At 61.0% G+C, this 15,922-nt stretch overlaps 1 protein-coding gene across 3 annotated transcripts in view; it reads right to left on the bottom strand.

Annotated features, from left to right (window-relative positions):
* Positions 1-15,922, bottom strand: part of ELN (elastin) — a 90,836-nt gene that overhangs the window by 66,140 nt on the left and 8,774 nt on the right. For 2 of the 3 annotated variants that reach the window (XM_073315473.2, XM_073315471.2), the window contains exons 2-9: positions 14,138-14,185; positions 12,928-12,987; positions 12,265-12,297; positions 9,971-10,006; positions 2,508-2,606; positions 1,563-1,622; positions 1,359-1,427; positions 1,231-1,278 (exon numbers count right to left, since the gene is read on the bottom strand). In XM_073315473.2, coding sequence (XP_073171574.2) covers positions 1,231-1,278; positions 1,359-1,427; positions 1,563-1,622; positions 2,508-2,606; positions 9,971-10,006; positions 12,265-12,297; positions 12,928-12,987; positions 14,138-14,185 — 453 coding nt within the window. The remainder of the gene's footprint in view (positions 1-1,230; positions 1,279-1,358; positions 1,428-1,562; positions 1,623-2,507; positions 2,607-9,970; positions 10,007-12,264; positions 12,298-12,927; positions 12,988-14,137; positions 14,186-15,922) is intronic. The other variant, XM_073315472.2, reaches the window with a different exon arrangement.

Genomic DNA, 15,922 nt, shown 5'->3' with positions numbered 1-15,922 from the left:
TCATGAGCAGCACCGGCACAGGGCTCTCCCGACAGGTGGACAGGCCCCGGGGCTCCTGCCCTGTGAATGTGGAGTAGGAGCCCAGAGCACACCCCACAGTGGAAATGGCCCAGCAGGCCCCTGCTCCCACACGTGCAGGCTTGTGCAGGCCATGGGAGGGCTGCACTTTCTGACACCCCCCCACCCCCTTAGAGCCGGGGCTCCGTGGTTACTACGATTACCAGGGCCAGACCCCTGTCCCCAGGAACTCCACACCCCTCTTGGCCAGGCCTGTGGCCATGCCAGTTGCCATCTCATCCCCTGTGTCTCTCCGGCACCCCCTTCACAGTGGATACTGAGCGCTGCGGGGTTCACAGCCCCAGACAGAGGTGGAAGTTTCCAGGGTCCTGATCATTCCCACCCCACCCCCAAACCCCCAGCTCAGGGACGGGGGGAAGTGCACCGGGTATCCCTGGGGATGGGAGCCCACTGAACGAGAGACTGGCATTGCCATGTTGTCAACTCTGCCCCCCACCCTGACATTTCCTGGGCTTTGCTGCCAGTGGCTGCCCCACGCTAGTGCTCGACCCCACCGCTGCTTGGTTTCCACAGCAGCCGCCTGGGAGAGCCTGGGCCACCTCAACTCAAATAGCTCCTCCCCTCCCCACCCCACGCCCCCTAAATCCAAACAGCCCCTCCCCACCCCACACCCAATCAGCCCCTCCCCACCCCACGCCCCTAAATCCAAACAGCCCCTCCCCACCCCATGCCCCAAACCCAAACAGCCCCTCTCCACCCTGTGCCCCAAACCCAAACAGACCCTCTTCACCCCGCCCCCTAAATCCAAACAGACCCTCCCCACCCTGCACCCCAAACCCAAACAGCCCCTCTCCACTTTGTGTCTCAAACCCAAACAGCCCCTCCCCACCCCACACCCAAACAGCCCGCTCCCCTCCCCTCCCCTCCCCACCTCACGCCCCAAACCCAAACAGCCCCTCTCCACTCCGTGCCCCTCACCCAAAGAGCCCCTCTCAGCCCCATTCCGGGGCTTGCACCCATGTGCAAAGTGCTCAGTTTCTGGTCTAGATTCGGTCTGGACAGGGTGAGGCCCTTCCCAGAGCGAGCTGGTGGCAGTCAGGCTGGCTGGGCGGTGTCCTGACGGACTGGGCATATGGGACACTGCCACTGGTGGGTCCCTTGACTACAGGCTTCATCAGTAGAGCCCAGTACCAGGGCCCGACTACCGCTCACCTGTTCCTGGGAGCACGCCTCCTGGGTACACCCCTGGAATGCCAACACCTGCCGGCCAAGAAAGGAAGAGCAGTGACTTTCTGTCCAGCTGCACAGTCCCACCCTTCCCAGCCTTCTCCGTCACCTACCTGGTACCTTGGCAGGTTTCCCTCCAGCGCCTACACCTGGCTGAACCCCAGTCTGGGGCACTACGGCACCTGCAGGAGAGCCAGAGGCCATGAGCACGGGACCAGCAGACAGCACGGCAGGCCCCTGCTCCTCTCAGGGCAGGGCACAGGGCAGTCAGAGTTGCGCCCAGGGGTGGGCAAGCTCTGGACTGCGACACACTTTACCTGTGGAGACCCCAACACCACCGGGTCCACCCACACCGCCGACTCCGCCCACACCAGCACCTGGTTACAAAAAGGAAGCACTCAGCACAGTGCACAGCGAGCTCCGAGCAGGAGACCAGAGCCCCAGGTATTTCAGGCTCAGCCATGGGCCCCATGCCCAGCCTCGATGGACCATATGCTCCAGGGGTGCGAGGGAAGTTCAGCCTCAGTGGGCACTCTTCTCTGGGCTTCCCCATGCTGCCCTTCTGCCAATGGGTGCCATCCAATGTGGGGTTCCCCACACTGTCCCACAGGCCACAGGAGCGACAACCTCTGTTGCATCGGACAGGGAGAGGCCTCCCCAAGCCTGGGCAGTGGGGTCCCAACCTGTCAGGTGCCAGGTGCTGCACACCCAGCTCTGCACTCCCTGTGCAACGACCTCTAACTCCAGCCAGTGCACTCGGCTCAGCATGTGGCCCACGGGCACAGTCTCCAGGCCCTTAGTGCATGCCCACTCCTGCCCCTTCACCCCCAGCTCCCTACCCCACCCCCCAGGCCAGCTCTAGCCCAAGAGACCAGAGCCTCTCATATGACGCTTCACACCTGGCTGGAGACCAGGACCTGTCCCAGAGAAGGCAGGAACCCCAGGGCTCATGACAAGAGAGCCAGGCAAGAGGGTAAGGCACGGGAGGCAGCAGGAGATACCGCTTCAAGCCCAGGGCATCCCAGCTCTGCCAGACCATGAAGTGCTGTTGCACCAGCCTTTCCCCTTGGGAGGCCTGAGCTCCTGGTCTGGCTGCGGTGCCAGGTGCCAGGGTGTCTGGCGACGCCTGTGCCAGTGCCTGTCCTAAGCCAGCTTGCAGATCAGTGCAACTGGTTTTTGGCAGTGGCAACGGGCACCAGGGAGAGGCAGGGGCATGCAGGCACTCGGGATCACCCCTGCAGCAGAAAGCCATGTGCACTCACCAGCTTTGGCAACAGCTTTATAGGCTCCCAGCCCAGCTCCTGGGTAGATGCCGCCCGGGTAGACGCCTCCTGGGTAGAAACCTGGCTGGACTATGCCACCTGCCAGGAAGAGGAGAGTTAGCTGTGACCCGGGAGACTCCAGCTCCATGGGCTGGGAGGGTTCACCCCTGCCCTGGGTCCCCCACTGCCAGCCATGCTGCTCCAGGCCAGTGCCGTGGGTCTGCACTGTCCCAGGGGCTGGGGGGAGGGGAGAGTGGTAAGACAACCCCCATTCTTTTGTGTATTTATACCTGCTCCTGCATTTTCCACTCCTTGCATCTAATGAAGTGAGCTCTAGCCCACGAAAGTTTATGCCCAAATAAATGTATTAGTCTCTAAGGTGCCACAAGGACTCCTTCTTGTTTTCACTGCCGCAAGATTCATGGCAGGGGGAGGGCAATCAGCCCTCAGGGCTACCCCAGGGACCGGACTGAACCCTGCCGGCTCTACAGAGCGGAGGCACAAGCAGCCCCCCTCAGTACCCACTCTGGTGACTCACCCACGTCTTTGCCAGGTGCCCTGCTGCCTGGGTCAGAGGGGCACCCCAGTAAATCAGGGCCGCGTGCTCGGAGTCACACCACAGTGGTATTCTGAGGTGCCATCGAGCGAATGGCTGCCAGGGCCCACAAGGGACAGACTCCATCCCCAGCGGGTCTCCAGGGCACCCGTCAGCAGGCGTCAAGTTGAGCCTGCCACGGAGTGTGGGGGAGTCCGGGGCCTGCACCCCTCTTCCTGGGATTCACCGTGACTCTCAGCCAGCCAGTAAAGTGGAAGATTTATTGGACAATAGGAACACAGTCCAAAACAGAGCTTGTGGGTACAACCAGGACCCCTCAGTCAAGTCCTTCTGGGGGGGCAGGGAGCTCAGACCCCAGCCCTGGGGTTCCCTGCGTTCCTCCACCCAGCACCAAACTGAAACCAAAACCCCCCAGCAGGCTCTCTCCTGCAGCCTTTGTCCAGTTTCCCAGGCAGAGGTGTTACCTCCCGCTCCCCGTCCTGACTCAGGTTACAGGCTCTCAGGTCTCCCATCCCCAGTGAAACTCCCCTGCCACATTCCCAGGTCAACACTCCCCCCTCCCTGCTGCGTCACATCTCTCCCCTCTTCGAGACTGAACGGAGGTCGCTCCGACCAGTGACCTGGGGAAGTTCAGGGCCCCCTCTCCGGGACAACGCATCCGCTCTCATGTTGGGAGAGTGGTCGGTGTACATGGTGAAGTGTCGCCCGAAGAGATAGGGCTCTAGTTTCTTGAGGGCCCACACCATGGCCAGGCACTCCTTCTCGATGGCCGTGTAGTGTTGCTCCCGGGGTAGCAACTTCTTGCTCAGGTACACGATGGGGTGTCTCTCCCCCTTTTCATCCTCCTGCATTAACACTGCCCCCAGTCCCGTGTCTGAGGTGTCGGTGAACACCACAAAGGGCTTGTCAAAGTCTGGGTTTTCCAGAACTGGGCCACTGACCAGAGCCTGCTTCAGTGCCCGGAAAGCCTCCTGGCACTGCTTGGCCCAGACCACCTTGTCTGGCTTCCCCTTCTTGCATAGCTCGGTGATGGGGGTGGCGATGGCACTAAAGTGAGGCATAAATCTTCGGTAGTATCCTGCCATCCCAGTAAAGGCTTGGACCTGCTTTTTGGTGTGGGGAGCGGGCCAGTCTCTGATCACCTCCACCTTGGCTGGTTCCGGCTTTAGGCGGCTGCTCCCCACCCGATGGCCCAGGTAAGATACTATCCCATCCCCATCTTGCACTTCTCAGCTTTTACTGTCAGCCCAGCCCCCTGGAGTCAGTCCAGCACTTGTCTAACCTGGGACACGTGGTCCTCCCAGGTCTGGCTAAAGACACAGATGTCATCAATATACGCCACGGCAAAACTCTCCATCCCCTTCAGTAGCTGGTCCACCAGGTGCTGGAAGGTGGCAGGCGCTCTGTTGAGGCCGAAAGGCAGGGTCAGGAACTCGTAGAGCCCCAGAGGGGTGATAAAGGCCGATTTCAGCCAGGCATCTGCATCCAGCGGCACTTGCCAGTAGCCCTTTGTAAGGTCCATGGTGGTAAGGTACCGAGCTCCTCCCAGTTTGTCTAGGAGCTCGTCAGGCCTGGGCATGGGGTAGGCATCAGATACAGTGATGGCATGAAGCTTCCAATAGTCCACACAGAACCAGATCAACCCATCCTTTTTGGGGACCAGCACCACCGGCGAGGCCCAAGGGCTGGCAGATGGCTGGATCACCCCTAAAGCCAGCATGTCCCTGACCTCTCTTTCCAGGTCCTGAGCAGTTTTCCCTGTGACTCAGAAGGGGGAGCATCTTATCGGCAGATGTGACCCTGTCTGCACCTGTGGACAGTCAGATTAGTGCGTCCAGGCTGGTTGGAAAACAGCTGTCGGTACGGATGCAGCACCCCCCTGATCTCAGCTTGCTGGGCAGGGGTTAGCTGATCCGAGAGGGGAATTGTTTCCAGGGGGGAACCAGCTCTGGTCCCAGGGAATAGATCTACTAAAGGGTCATCTCCCTGCTTCTCCCACTGTCCACACACGGCCAACATCACATTCCCCCTGGCATAATATGGCTTCATCATATTCACATGGTACAACCGCCGGTGGTGCGCCCGGTTCGACAGCTCCACCACATAGTTTACTTCATTGAGCTGCTTGACAACCTTGAAAGGGCCCTCCCAGGCGGCCTGTAGTTTGTTCTTTCTCACGGGGATGAGAACCATCACCGGATCCCCGGTGGTGTAGGCACGGGCCCGCGCCGTGCGGTCATACCAGACCTTCTGCTTCCTCTGGGCTCTGGCCAGATTCTCCCTGGCCAGGCCCATGAGTTCAGCCAGTCTCTCTCGGAAGATCAGGACATACTCCACCACTGACTCTCCATCGGGAGTGGCCTTCCCCTCCCACTCGTCTCTCATCAGGTCCAGGGGGCCCTTTACCCTCCTTCCATATAACAGTTCGAAAGGCGAAAATTAGGTAGACTCCTGGGGCACCTCCCTGTATGCGAACAGCAGGTGCGGTAAGTACTTGTCCCAATCCTGCGGGTGCTGGTTCATAAAGGTTTTCAGCATCATCTTTAGCATCCCATTGAACCTCTCCACCAGCCCGTTGGCCTGGGGGTGATAAGCTGAGACCCAGTTGTGCCGGACCCCACATTTCTCCCACAAGCACCAGGGCAGGGCCGACATGAAGTTGGATCCTTGGTCTGTCAAGACGTCCTTGGGGAACCCCACTCAGCTGAAAATGGTCAGGAGCGCATCTGCCATGGTGTCTGCTTCAATGGAAGCTAAGGGCACTGCCTCGGGGTAGCGGGTGGCAAAATCTACCACCACCAGAATGTATTTCTTCCCCGACCGGGTCGTCTTGCTGAGAGGCCCCACGATGTCCATGGCCACCTTCTGGAAAGGCTCCTCTATGATGGGCAAAGGTCTCAAAGCCGCTTTCCCCTTGTCCCGGGCCTTCCCCACCCTCTGACAGGGGTCACAGGATCGGCAATACTGCCGGACCGTGGTAAAGACCCCGGGCCAGTAAAAGTTCTGTAGCAACCTCTGGCGGGTGCGCCGGATTCCCTGGTGCCCTGCGAGGGGGATGTCATGGGCCAGGGACAGGAGCCTGCGGCGATACCTCTGGGGGACCCCCAGCTGCCTCCTGATCCCACAGGACTCTACTTCCCCTGGGGGAGCCCATTCTCGGTACAGGAACCCCTTCTCCCACAGGAACCTCTCCTGGCAGCCTCTCCTCATGGTCCGTCCCACACTGAGGTCGGCCAGGTCCCTGAGCTTCCGCAAGGAGGGATCTTTCCTCAACTCGGCCTGGAACTCAGCGGCTGGGGCAGGGACGGGGCCCGGTTCCCCCTCAGTGACCAGGTCTGAGGCCTCCGCCTCTCTGAGCCGTGCCCCTCGGCGCTCCCTCCCCACCAGGGTAGGGTCCTGCGCCTCCGGTGTGGTACCCTCCCCAAGGTCGGGGTGCAGTGCCCCTTGCCGGCTCTGGCTACGCGTCACAACCAGGGCGGTCTGGGGCTTGCTTAGCCAGTCCTCTAGGTCCCCCCCCATCAAAACCTCAGTGGGCAAATGGTGGTGTACCCCCACATCCTTGGGGCCCTCCTTGGCCCCCCATTTCAGGTGTACCCTTGCCACGGGCACCTTATATGGGGTCCCGCCCACCCCTGTCAGGGTCAGGTAGGTGTTGGGCACCACCCGATCTGGGGCCACCACCTCGGGCCGGGCCAGCATCACCTCTGCGCCCGTATCCCAGTATCCATTGACATTCTTCCCATCCACCTCCAGGGGAACAAGGCACTCTTTCCGGAGGGACAGCCCCGCGCCCACCCTTTAAACCGAGCACCCTGAGTCCAGAGCATCCAGCTCTCTGGTGGAGCTGGCTGGGGGTACTCTTCCCTCCTGAGCAGGTGGTAAACTGGCAGCCCCCCTTGCCTGGGCCGTCTGCCCCTCGTCCAGCTGGGTCCCTACTCAGTTAACCCTGGGTAGGTTGGGTCTGCTCAGTCTGTCCCTGAGCCTGGGGCACTGGGTCCGACCGTGGCCTCTCTGGCCACAGTGATAGCAGCTCAGGTCACGTTGGTCCCCTCGAGCAGGTCGGATGGTCCTGGCGCCAGGCATTCCCCTTGGGAGGGGGTTGTCCATATTTCCCCACTGGGAGGTCCCATAGTGACTCTCTCTCTGCATCGGGGGGGTGGGGGGGGCTGTTCTTTTGGGACTCCTCCCGGCTATCCCCTGACCGACTGTTCACAAACTCGTCGGCCAGCTGCCCTGCGTGCTGGGGGTTCTCGAGCTTTTTGTCCACCAACCACAGCCTCAGGTCGGAAGGGCACTGTTCATACAGTTACTCCAGTATGATTAGGTCAAGCAGGTCCTCTTTAGCTTGGGCCCCAGCTGTCCACTTGCGGGCATATCCCTGCATCTTGTTGACCAGTTGTAGGTAGGTGACCTCAGGCGTTTTACGTTGACTCCGGAACCTTCTCCGGTACATCTCGGGGGTCAGCCCAAACTCACGGAGCAGGGCCTGTTTGAACAGTTCGTAGTCCCCTGCCTCCGCCCCTGTCATTCGGGTGTACACCTCCACGGCTTTGGGGTCCAGTAAGGGGGTGAGAAACTGGAGCCTGTCTGCAGGGTCAACCCTGTGCATCTCACAGGCATTCTCAAAGGCCGTCAGGAAGCTATCTATGTCCTCCCCCTGCTTACGCTGGGCCGGGAAGCACTCATCAAAGCTCCTTGCAGTCTTGGGTCCCCCCTCACTCACCACAGCCGGGGCCCCACTGCTCCTCAGCCTGGCCAGTTCCAGCTCATGCTGTCTCTGCTTCTCTTCATGCTGCCTCTGTTTCTCCTTCTCCTCCTGCTCATGCTGACGTTGCCTTTCATGATCCTCCAGCTTGCTCATTTTCATCTCCCTCTTCCATTCCAGCCGCTTCCTCTCCAGGGATGAGGAGCTCCGCCAGGAGGATCCCCCGCTGGCTGCCGGGGTCAGGGTGCCCTTGGCATTCGCTGGGTTTCCCCCAACCCCTCCCCTAGGCATAGGTAGGATGGGTCTCGGGATATCCTCGGCAGCAGTCTGACCCCTCCCAGCCTGGTCAGGCCCCAGGGGCCACGCTGCGTCCACCAGGCGGCTTCCCTCAGGGACAGGGATCGGGTCATCCAAGCGATCCCTATCCTCCAACTGGACAATCAGCTGTTCCTTGGTGGACCTCCCAATGGTTTCCAAGAAGAACCCCGAGGGTGCCAGTCCTTCTTGAGGTCACCACCTCTTTGCCAGGGTCGAGCTGCAGACTCCTCTGCCCCTGGGACCGCTCGCTGCAATCCCCTGGGGGACCCTGTTACTGCAAAAGTCCTTCTCTCTGGTCACACACTCCCAGGGGTTAACTGCCCCCTGAAACCGTCTCTCTCTGAATCTTCAGCACACCTGGTCCCCATCAATCCCCCTTCGTTTTACTGTTCCCTAGTCACTTACTGCAGGAAGTGCCGTTCACGGGGTGCAGTACATCCCACCACTTCCACCAGTTGTCACGGAGTGTGGGGGAGTCCGGGGCCTGCACCCCTTTTCCTGGGATTCACCATGACTCTCAGCCAGCCAGTAAAGCAGAAGGTTTATTGGGCAATAGGAACACAGTCTAAAACAGAGCTTGTGGGTACAACCAGGACCCTAGTCAAGTCCTTCTGGGGGGCAGGCAGGGAGCTCAGACCCCAGCCCTGGGGTTCCCTGCATTCCACCACCCAGTGCCAAACTGAAACCAAAACCCCCCCAGCAGGCTCCCTCCTGCAGCCTCTGTCCAGTTTCCCCGGCAGAGGTGTTACCTCCCCCTCCCCCTCCTGGCTCAGGTTACAGGCTCTCAGGTCTCCCCCCTACCCCCCCAAAACTCCCCTGCCACATTCCCAGGTCAACGCTCCCCCTCCCTGCTGCGTCACAGAGCCCATGTGGAGGGAGCGGGACCACCTCCTGACAGGACTCCTAGTGAGTCGCTGCTCCAGGCAGACTGGAGCGGAAACCAGCTCACAGCGCCAGCTGAACTGTGTAGGGAGCCCAGGGCTGGGACTGCAGGGACTGAAGGGCAGGATCAGGGTGGGCACTGGCAGAGCTGTGGGGGGAGCCCCAGACTGGGACAGCTGGGGGCTGTGGTCAGGATTGAGTTGTATCAGTAGATTTGTGGGGGGAGCCCTGGGCTGGGATAGCAGGGGGGCTGCTGGAGTGAGCAGACTTTTCCCTTCCTGCTATTATATGACCATTTTCTCCCCTCTTCAATGTCTGTCCAGACTCCTTAACTCCCACCGTATCCCCTACCCAGCTCTGCCCCTCTGTACGTGTCTGCCCATGTCTCTGACCACGTTTCTCCCCATCCCAGCTTTGACCCCCGTCCCACAAATATCTCTGAGCTCTCCTCCATGTTCCTGCCTTATCCCTTGGCACCCTCACCCTCTGCTCCCTGCAGCCCCTGGTAGGGACCCAGCTGGCCAACCACAGCCAAGCTGGGCTGCAGACAGTTAAAAGATCCCGAGATGGTGTGGAGCACCTAGCTGTCCTGTGGCTCCCCAAAAGGTGGGCTCCATCCCTGCTTCCTGCCCCATGTGCTCATGCCTGTGGGGTGGGAGCCAGGCCTGGAGTGCCTGGCACAATGGAGCCCTGACCCTGATCGGGGGCTGTGGCTGAATCCCATCGCTCAAGACTGGGAACAGCCCCAGCTCCCTGGGCCCCACAGCTGCGAGGGAGCCTGGCTCTCCAACCTCCACGCACTGCGAGGTTGTCCAACCCCCTTGGCAGCCTTGCATATCTCAGCGCCTGTCTCTGTGGCTTGGGCAAACAGGAATCAGGAGAGGTGCACAAGGATCTGCAGTGTGTGCTGTATGCAAGGGAGTGCCCTGGCTGAGGGGTCCAATGCCAGCCCCTTGCAGGGCTCAGCCTCCCCAGAGAGCCCCTAAGAGTCAAAACACTCACCTGGCTGCAGGCCAAGTGTGCCAAGTCCCCCGAGGCCTGGAAAGAGAAGATTGGTGAGAAGGGGCATCAGGGGACGGCTGCCCAGCCTGGCATGCTGGGTAAGGAGGGAAGGCTGGAGGCAGGCAGAGGTGATGGGGACAGTTAAGCTCAGCCCAGTTATTTCAGCCAGGCTCTGAGTAGACACAATGGCAATCGCTCTGGCTCAGGACTTTGCTGCCTTCCAACATCTGTGCCTAATCACCCACTCGCTCCTCCAGACGCACATTCCACTGCCCTTGGCGGAGGGCGGCTGCCAGCAGTCAGGCTGGGCCCGCACAGCTCTGCACCATTTGGGTTTCATTACCCACAAACACAGGCCTTGTTTTTCTTTCCATACACTGAAATCGGAGACCCACCTTGCCAGGGACACCCGCGGAGATGCAGATGGACAGGCCCAGGGGCCAATCGCATTGCTGCTCACCTAGGCTCTGGGCAGGGCCAAGGTTGGGTGGGCAGTCTGACCTGGAAGTACCCCAAAGGGGTTTGAGCCTCCTGGCCCCACTCGGATGGGCACCTGGCAGCATGGTCGATCTCCAGCCCCTGTCCCCGGGACTGACTCAGCATCTCTCACCTGCCTCCCAACATGCCAGGGGCTCAGCCCCCTTCCTTCCTGCTCCCTCCCTAGCACCCAGATGAGCTAGGGCCCAGCTGCATGCCCCTGATCTGGTGATGACCAAACACACTGGCCCAGCCTGGCACAGCAGAGGGTCCCATGATGAGACGTGCACTGGCCCAGCTGTCCCACCAAACAGTACGGTGATGACACGTGGACTGCCAGCGACATGCTCCTTGGAATAAGTGTGGATCCATCCTACAACAACCAGACGATTCCTCAGCAGCTCCATCCACAGCTGGAGGATGCTGCCACCCGGGGCTCGGTTTCTCCAGGCATCCTCGCAGCCACTGGGCAGCCCCTCACCCCACAGGGCCGAAGCCATGTCTAGCCATGCCGGAGAGGTTTCTGGGAAGCACCCTGCCCAGCTGACCCCACTGCAGGCATTGCAGGGGAAAGGCTGGACTGGGCAGGCGGGGCACTGCCATCTGAGGGACACAAGCAGGCTCCTGGGAGCCCTGTGCTGAGCCTCCTGCAGGCTGCACATCTCACTGTAAATGGGACCCTCTGCCCCACAGGTGCCTCCTGCTCCAGTGTGGGGTTTGCCTGAAAAAAGGCACCTGGCTGGTTGTCTGGCCTGACACTGAATCCTGAAAGGTGGAGAGAGGCTCTGCCAGCTTTCCAGGGCACAACCTCTTGGCAGCCACTGGGTTTGGCACGGGGCTGACATTACTGCAACTTTACGTCTGCTCTCAGATGGGCACAACTGACTCTGGAGCTCCTGAGCTCTGTCCCTAGCGCCGGGATGGCTGACTTACAGACAGGCTGGGGGAGCCAGGATCCTCTCCCTGCCCTAGGCTCTGCATGCTGCAGTTCCCCAGGTGGTGCTGGGCACCGGGGAGTGCTGGGCTTTGGCTCAGTCCCCTGGAGTTGGCATTTAACTTCAGGCTAGTTGGGGCCTGACATGCCTTAACCAAGCCTCGCTGGCAGCAGAAGAGGCTGCCTGGAACCAGTGCCCTGAGGCTGCCAGGCCCTGAACCAGGAAGGTGCAGATGACCATAGGCCAGCAGCTCTGCTGTGGCCTGGGCCTTCCTCTCAACCAGGCATTGGCTGCCACTCTGCTTCCCGCGGGGCGGGGACAGTGCCAACCACAGCCCTAGCACCCCCCCCCGCCAGTGCTCCAAGGGGTCATGGGCTGCCAGCCCCAGGGTGCGAAGGAGGCTCCCCCACGAGAACTTGGTGAGTTCTCTGCCCCCAAGGCATGAATCCCTGCATTGGGCTCCAGGCATGGTGTGTGGCTGTGGCTGAGGAGAGCTCCGTGCGGGTGAGCAGCAAGAGAGGTCTCGTGATCCCAAGGCACTGGGGAAGGAGGCAGGGCAGGGGGCTCTGCCCGTCTGGGGTGGGGGGCAGCTGTCAAAGCAGGGAACTATAGAGTGTGGGAGGGGTCTAAGCTGGGGCAGTGTGATGTGCGGGCATGGGTGCCATCAGGGCACAGCGAGCAGGGCTCAGGCTGGGAGGGAGAAGGCAGCCGCAGAGGAGTCGTAGTGGTGACCCCCCACTCAGCCCCATGCGAGAGAAGCAAGGGGAGCAGCTGATGGGAAACCCCTGCATGTCCATGCCTGGCTTCTGCCGAGCCCTGCCCTAGCAAATGGAGCCCTGTGCTGCACAGCCGAGAGCCCACAGACGGGGAGATGTCCCTTACCTGGCTTGGGAGGTTTTGCTCCAACACCGAGCCCTAGAGAAAAGCAAGAGCTCAATTGATGCGGTAAGTCTGGTGGTTTGGAGGGAGACACACAAGCCGCTGCCCAGCCCCTGGCCTTGGGAGATTGTGTCACACAGGCAGCTGGCCTGGAGCCGGCAAGATGAACTTGGCACACTGGCCATGCAGCTCGGGGCAGAGAACCGCCCCTGTACCGTCCCACCTGAGAGCCAGGCACATGGGTTTGAAGGCCCCACGAGGCTGGTCTCCTCGACAGCATGAGTCTGAGAACTTCCCTGATTTGATCCCTGGGTGGCTGGAGCAGAAGCTTCCAGATGTTAGTTTGCAAGACTGAAGTGCCCTCTCCCTGGAGAATCCAATAGCACCACAGAAGGGGGCATGTGCCACTCCCTTTGGTTATGGGGGGACACTGCAGCTCAGGAAGCAGATACCTCCACACTAAGGTGAAGGACCCACTACAGGCGCTTCTGCACACAGGGACAGGGGTGCCTCCTTACTGGGGGGAGCCGCTGTATGGTGCCCCCATACCCAGGAGAGATGCTTGCTTCCAGGGACTCAGCCAGCAGCAAGCCTGCTCGCCAGCCACCATTGCCTTGGGCCATGTAGGTGGTGACTTTGGGTTGTGCATCTCAGGACAGCGCTCACCTGCAAGTCCAGCTCCCGCCCCCAGGCCTCCTGCTCCCAGGCCTCCAACCCCAGCAGCTCCTGCAAACAGCAACACGTGCTTAGCGCCCTGCCCTCCAGCCCTGCCCGCATCACGGCTTTGGAGTAATCAGTACCCATGGGTATAGCTCTGAGAGCTGCCATCCCAGGGCCTCCACCCCACCATGCTCCAGCCCAGAGCCACAGGAACTAGAGCCAGGAAGACGTGGGCAGCTGGTCCCCTGCCAGCTTGCAGTTGGACTGCCCGAGTGAGACTCCTCTTTCCTTTGGGAAGTGGGCAGTGAAAGGGCCCGGAAAACACCCTGCTGAAGGTCACTGCCTGTCAGCCTCACCCCCGCCCAGTCAGGCCAGCAGCAGGTGAAGCCAGGCTGCCGGCTGTGGCTAAAGCCACACGGTGGGACAGCTCCCTTCCAGTGCTCGCCGCAGCAAGGACAGCCCGTGCTGCACTGCAGCAGCCCTGCACTCTCAGTAGATGGAGAGTCCCGCCAGCCAGAGCTGGGCTCACAGGCCAGTGGTTCCCTGGCTCCCAGGAGGACTTGAGGGGCTGGCTCTGTGCCTGGAATGCAGACTCTGAACTCCGTCACAGCCCGGCACAGGGGCTGAGCCCTGAGGGACATAGGTAAGGCAGTGCCTAGTCCAGGCTTTAGCGCCCAAGTCCCAGGTCTAGGCCCCGCTGCAATCCACAAAGCTCCCGCTCATGCTGGAGGTGCCGAAACTCTCGGCACCTAAGTTTTGAGGGTTAAAGTTCCCTCAGTACCTACATTTCTGCGTCTGCGTACAGGCCCTGCTGCCTTCTCTAGGCCCCCAAAGCCCACCTCCGGCCCAAGCCCCGATGCGAGGGGGAGAAGACAGGCATTCCTCCATCTGAGTCATTGCCAAGCGCCATCCGGGGGCGGGCTCAGAGGCCACCTGCCAGATCAGGGCCCATTCAAAATCCAGCTGGAGGAGTAGTGGTGCCCATCATATAACGCGTAGCCAGGGGCTAGCATGCTCACCTGGGATGTAGGTGACCCAGGTTCAATTCCCATCCCCCACAGGATCTGAACAGGGGCCTCCCACCGCTCACCCCTCTTCCACTGCACCCTCACTTCCCTCCCCATGCAGGGGAGAGCGTGCCCTGCTGGGTGGGGAGACAGTCCCATTCCCTGCAAACAGCAGCTTCCCATGTCCAGCTGGGGGAGTGGGTTCTTACCTGGGTAATATCCTAGAGCTGGAACTCCCACTCCAGCACCAGGCACCCCTGCAAAAGGAACAGGCAGCGTCACACACAGCCACCTGGGAAACACATCCGCCGGGCCTCGTCCACCCAGCCCATAGGGAGCCCAGAAACCTTCCTGGGACAAACAGAGAAAGCAGGACTGCCCTCTTGAGTGCACGAGCTGCGGGGCAGTGCCAGGTCCCAGCTCTGCCGTGGGATCACGAGCCATTCCCTGCACCTCCCTGTGCCACAGTTTGCCCATCATTACTGTGTGGATAGTGACACAGACCTACCCTGGGGAAGTACTTTGAGATCTACAGTTGGCAAGCCCAGTGAAGGTAGCAGCACGGGGTTGCTGTGCTCAGAGCCCTGTCATTTTGCTAATGGGACCCAGAAAAGCCACATGTGCCCCTGAGACTCATGGTGGAGGGCCGTGACACCCTTCAGGCCCAAGGGGGAGGGCTGTACACCCCTGAGGGCCCTGGCGGAGGGCTATTCACCCCTGAGGCAAGGGAGCACCTGGCTCTCCTCCCTGGGGCAGGAGTCTGGCCTGGCTCTAATTCCTATCCAGCTGGTGTAAGACTCCGGGGGGGAGGTCTCCAGGGGAGACGGGCCTGTCTGGGACTAACAGGCCCGTCTCCAGGGCCCTGATCTCTGGGCGGCTGAGCACGCTGTGCGGGGAAGGGCTCGGCTTTGGGATGCCGGCTGTTCCTGTAACACCCCACACAGCTCTGGGACAGCCCCGGAAAGGGGGAGGCCCATGGTTGTGTCAGTAACGGCTGCCCTGCAGCAGGATCTGTGCCAGCCCAGTGCTGCCTGGGATTCAAGCCAGCACCATTTCTCAGGCGGGGGAGGGGAGGCTGAGCTACAATGAACCTGATGGTTGCCATGAGGCTAGGAGAGCCCCAGCTGATACCCTCAGGCAGGATCTTCGCCCCAATCCCACCAACAGTTGCCCCCCTACGGAGCAGGGACAGGGCCCACCTTTGCCTGCCACCACCCTGCTCCTAGCTAGTCAGCCCTGGGGACATACTGGGGCACTGCTGCGTGAACCTCCATTCCTTTGCATAGAGCCATATGCTTCTGTTGACAAGCCCTTGTGTGTGGACTCGGTGCTGGGAGGGCTGTTGTATTTAGACACAGCACTGGGGAGCGAACCCTCCGTCTTTCTACAGGGCAGCGCCAGGTAGTTCTTGGCCTCTGCTGAGTCTCCCAGACAGCACAAAACGGGGTGCGGTGTTTGGGATGTGGGAGCTGGAGTTCCATGGGGTATCCCAGGCCCAGATCACTAAGCGCCTCAAAGGCAGGACCAGGACCCCCTTGCAGGGGAGACAGCAGAGGATGGGTTTGCTGTGCTGAGCAGGGAGCCCCGGGGTTGCCATGCTAGGCATGGAGTTCTGCCTGGGGTGGCCTAGTGCGACCTCTGTGTAAATCGGGGCACACGGCTTGCCTGCCTGCCCTGGGTGGGGCCTCCAGCTGGGAGGGCACAGACATCCTACCCGCTGCCTGCAGGAGCTGGCCCAGTCCCAGTGTGCACAGCTGCCCCTAGGCAAGGGCTGGTCTGAGGGGGCATTGTTCCCACATTGGAGAGGGGTGACTGGTGGCAGCCCTGCTCCCATCTCAGCCCAGCCCATGGCCGGGTGCTCTGTGTCAGTCTCTACCCAGCCAGGTCCTTCCGGGCCAGCTCGCCCAGCTAGGTTATGTTCTTCGGGCGTGGAAGTTGAAGGAGTCACTAGCAGCTGCCCAAATAAACATGCCCAGCAGGTGGCATCGAGGGGC

Source organism: Lepidochelys kempii, chromosome 17 (genome assembly GCF_965140285.1).
Source record: "Lepidochelys kempii isolate rLepKem1 chromosome 17, rLepKem1.hap1, whole genome shotgun sequence".
Lineage (NCBI taxonomy): Eukaryota > Metazoa > Chordata > Testudines > Cheloniidae > Lepidochelys > Lepidochelys kempii.
This window is presented reverse-complemented; position numbering and strand designations above follow the sequence as displayed.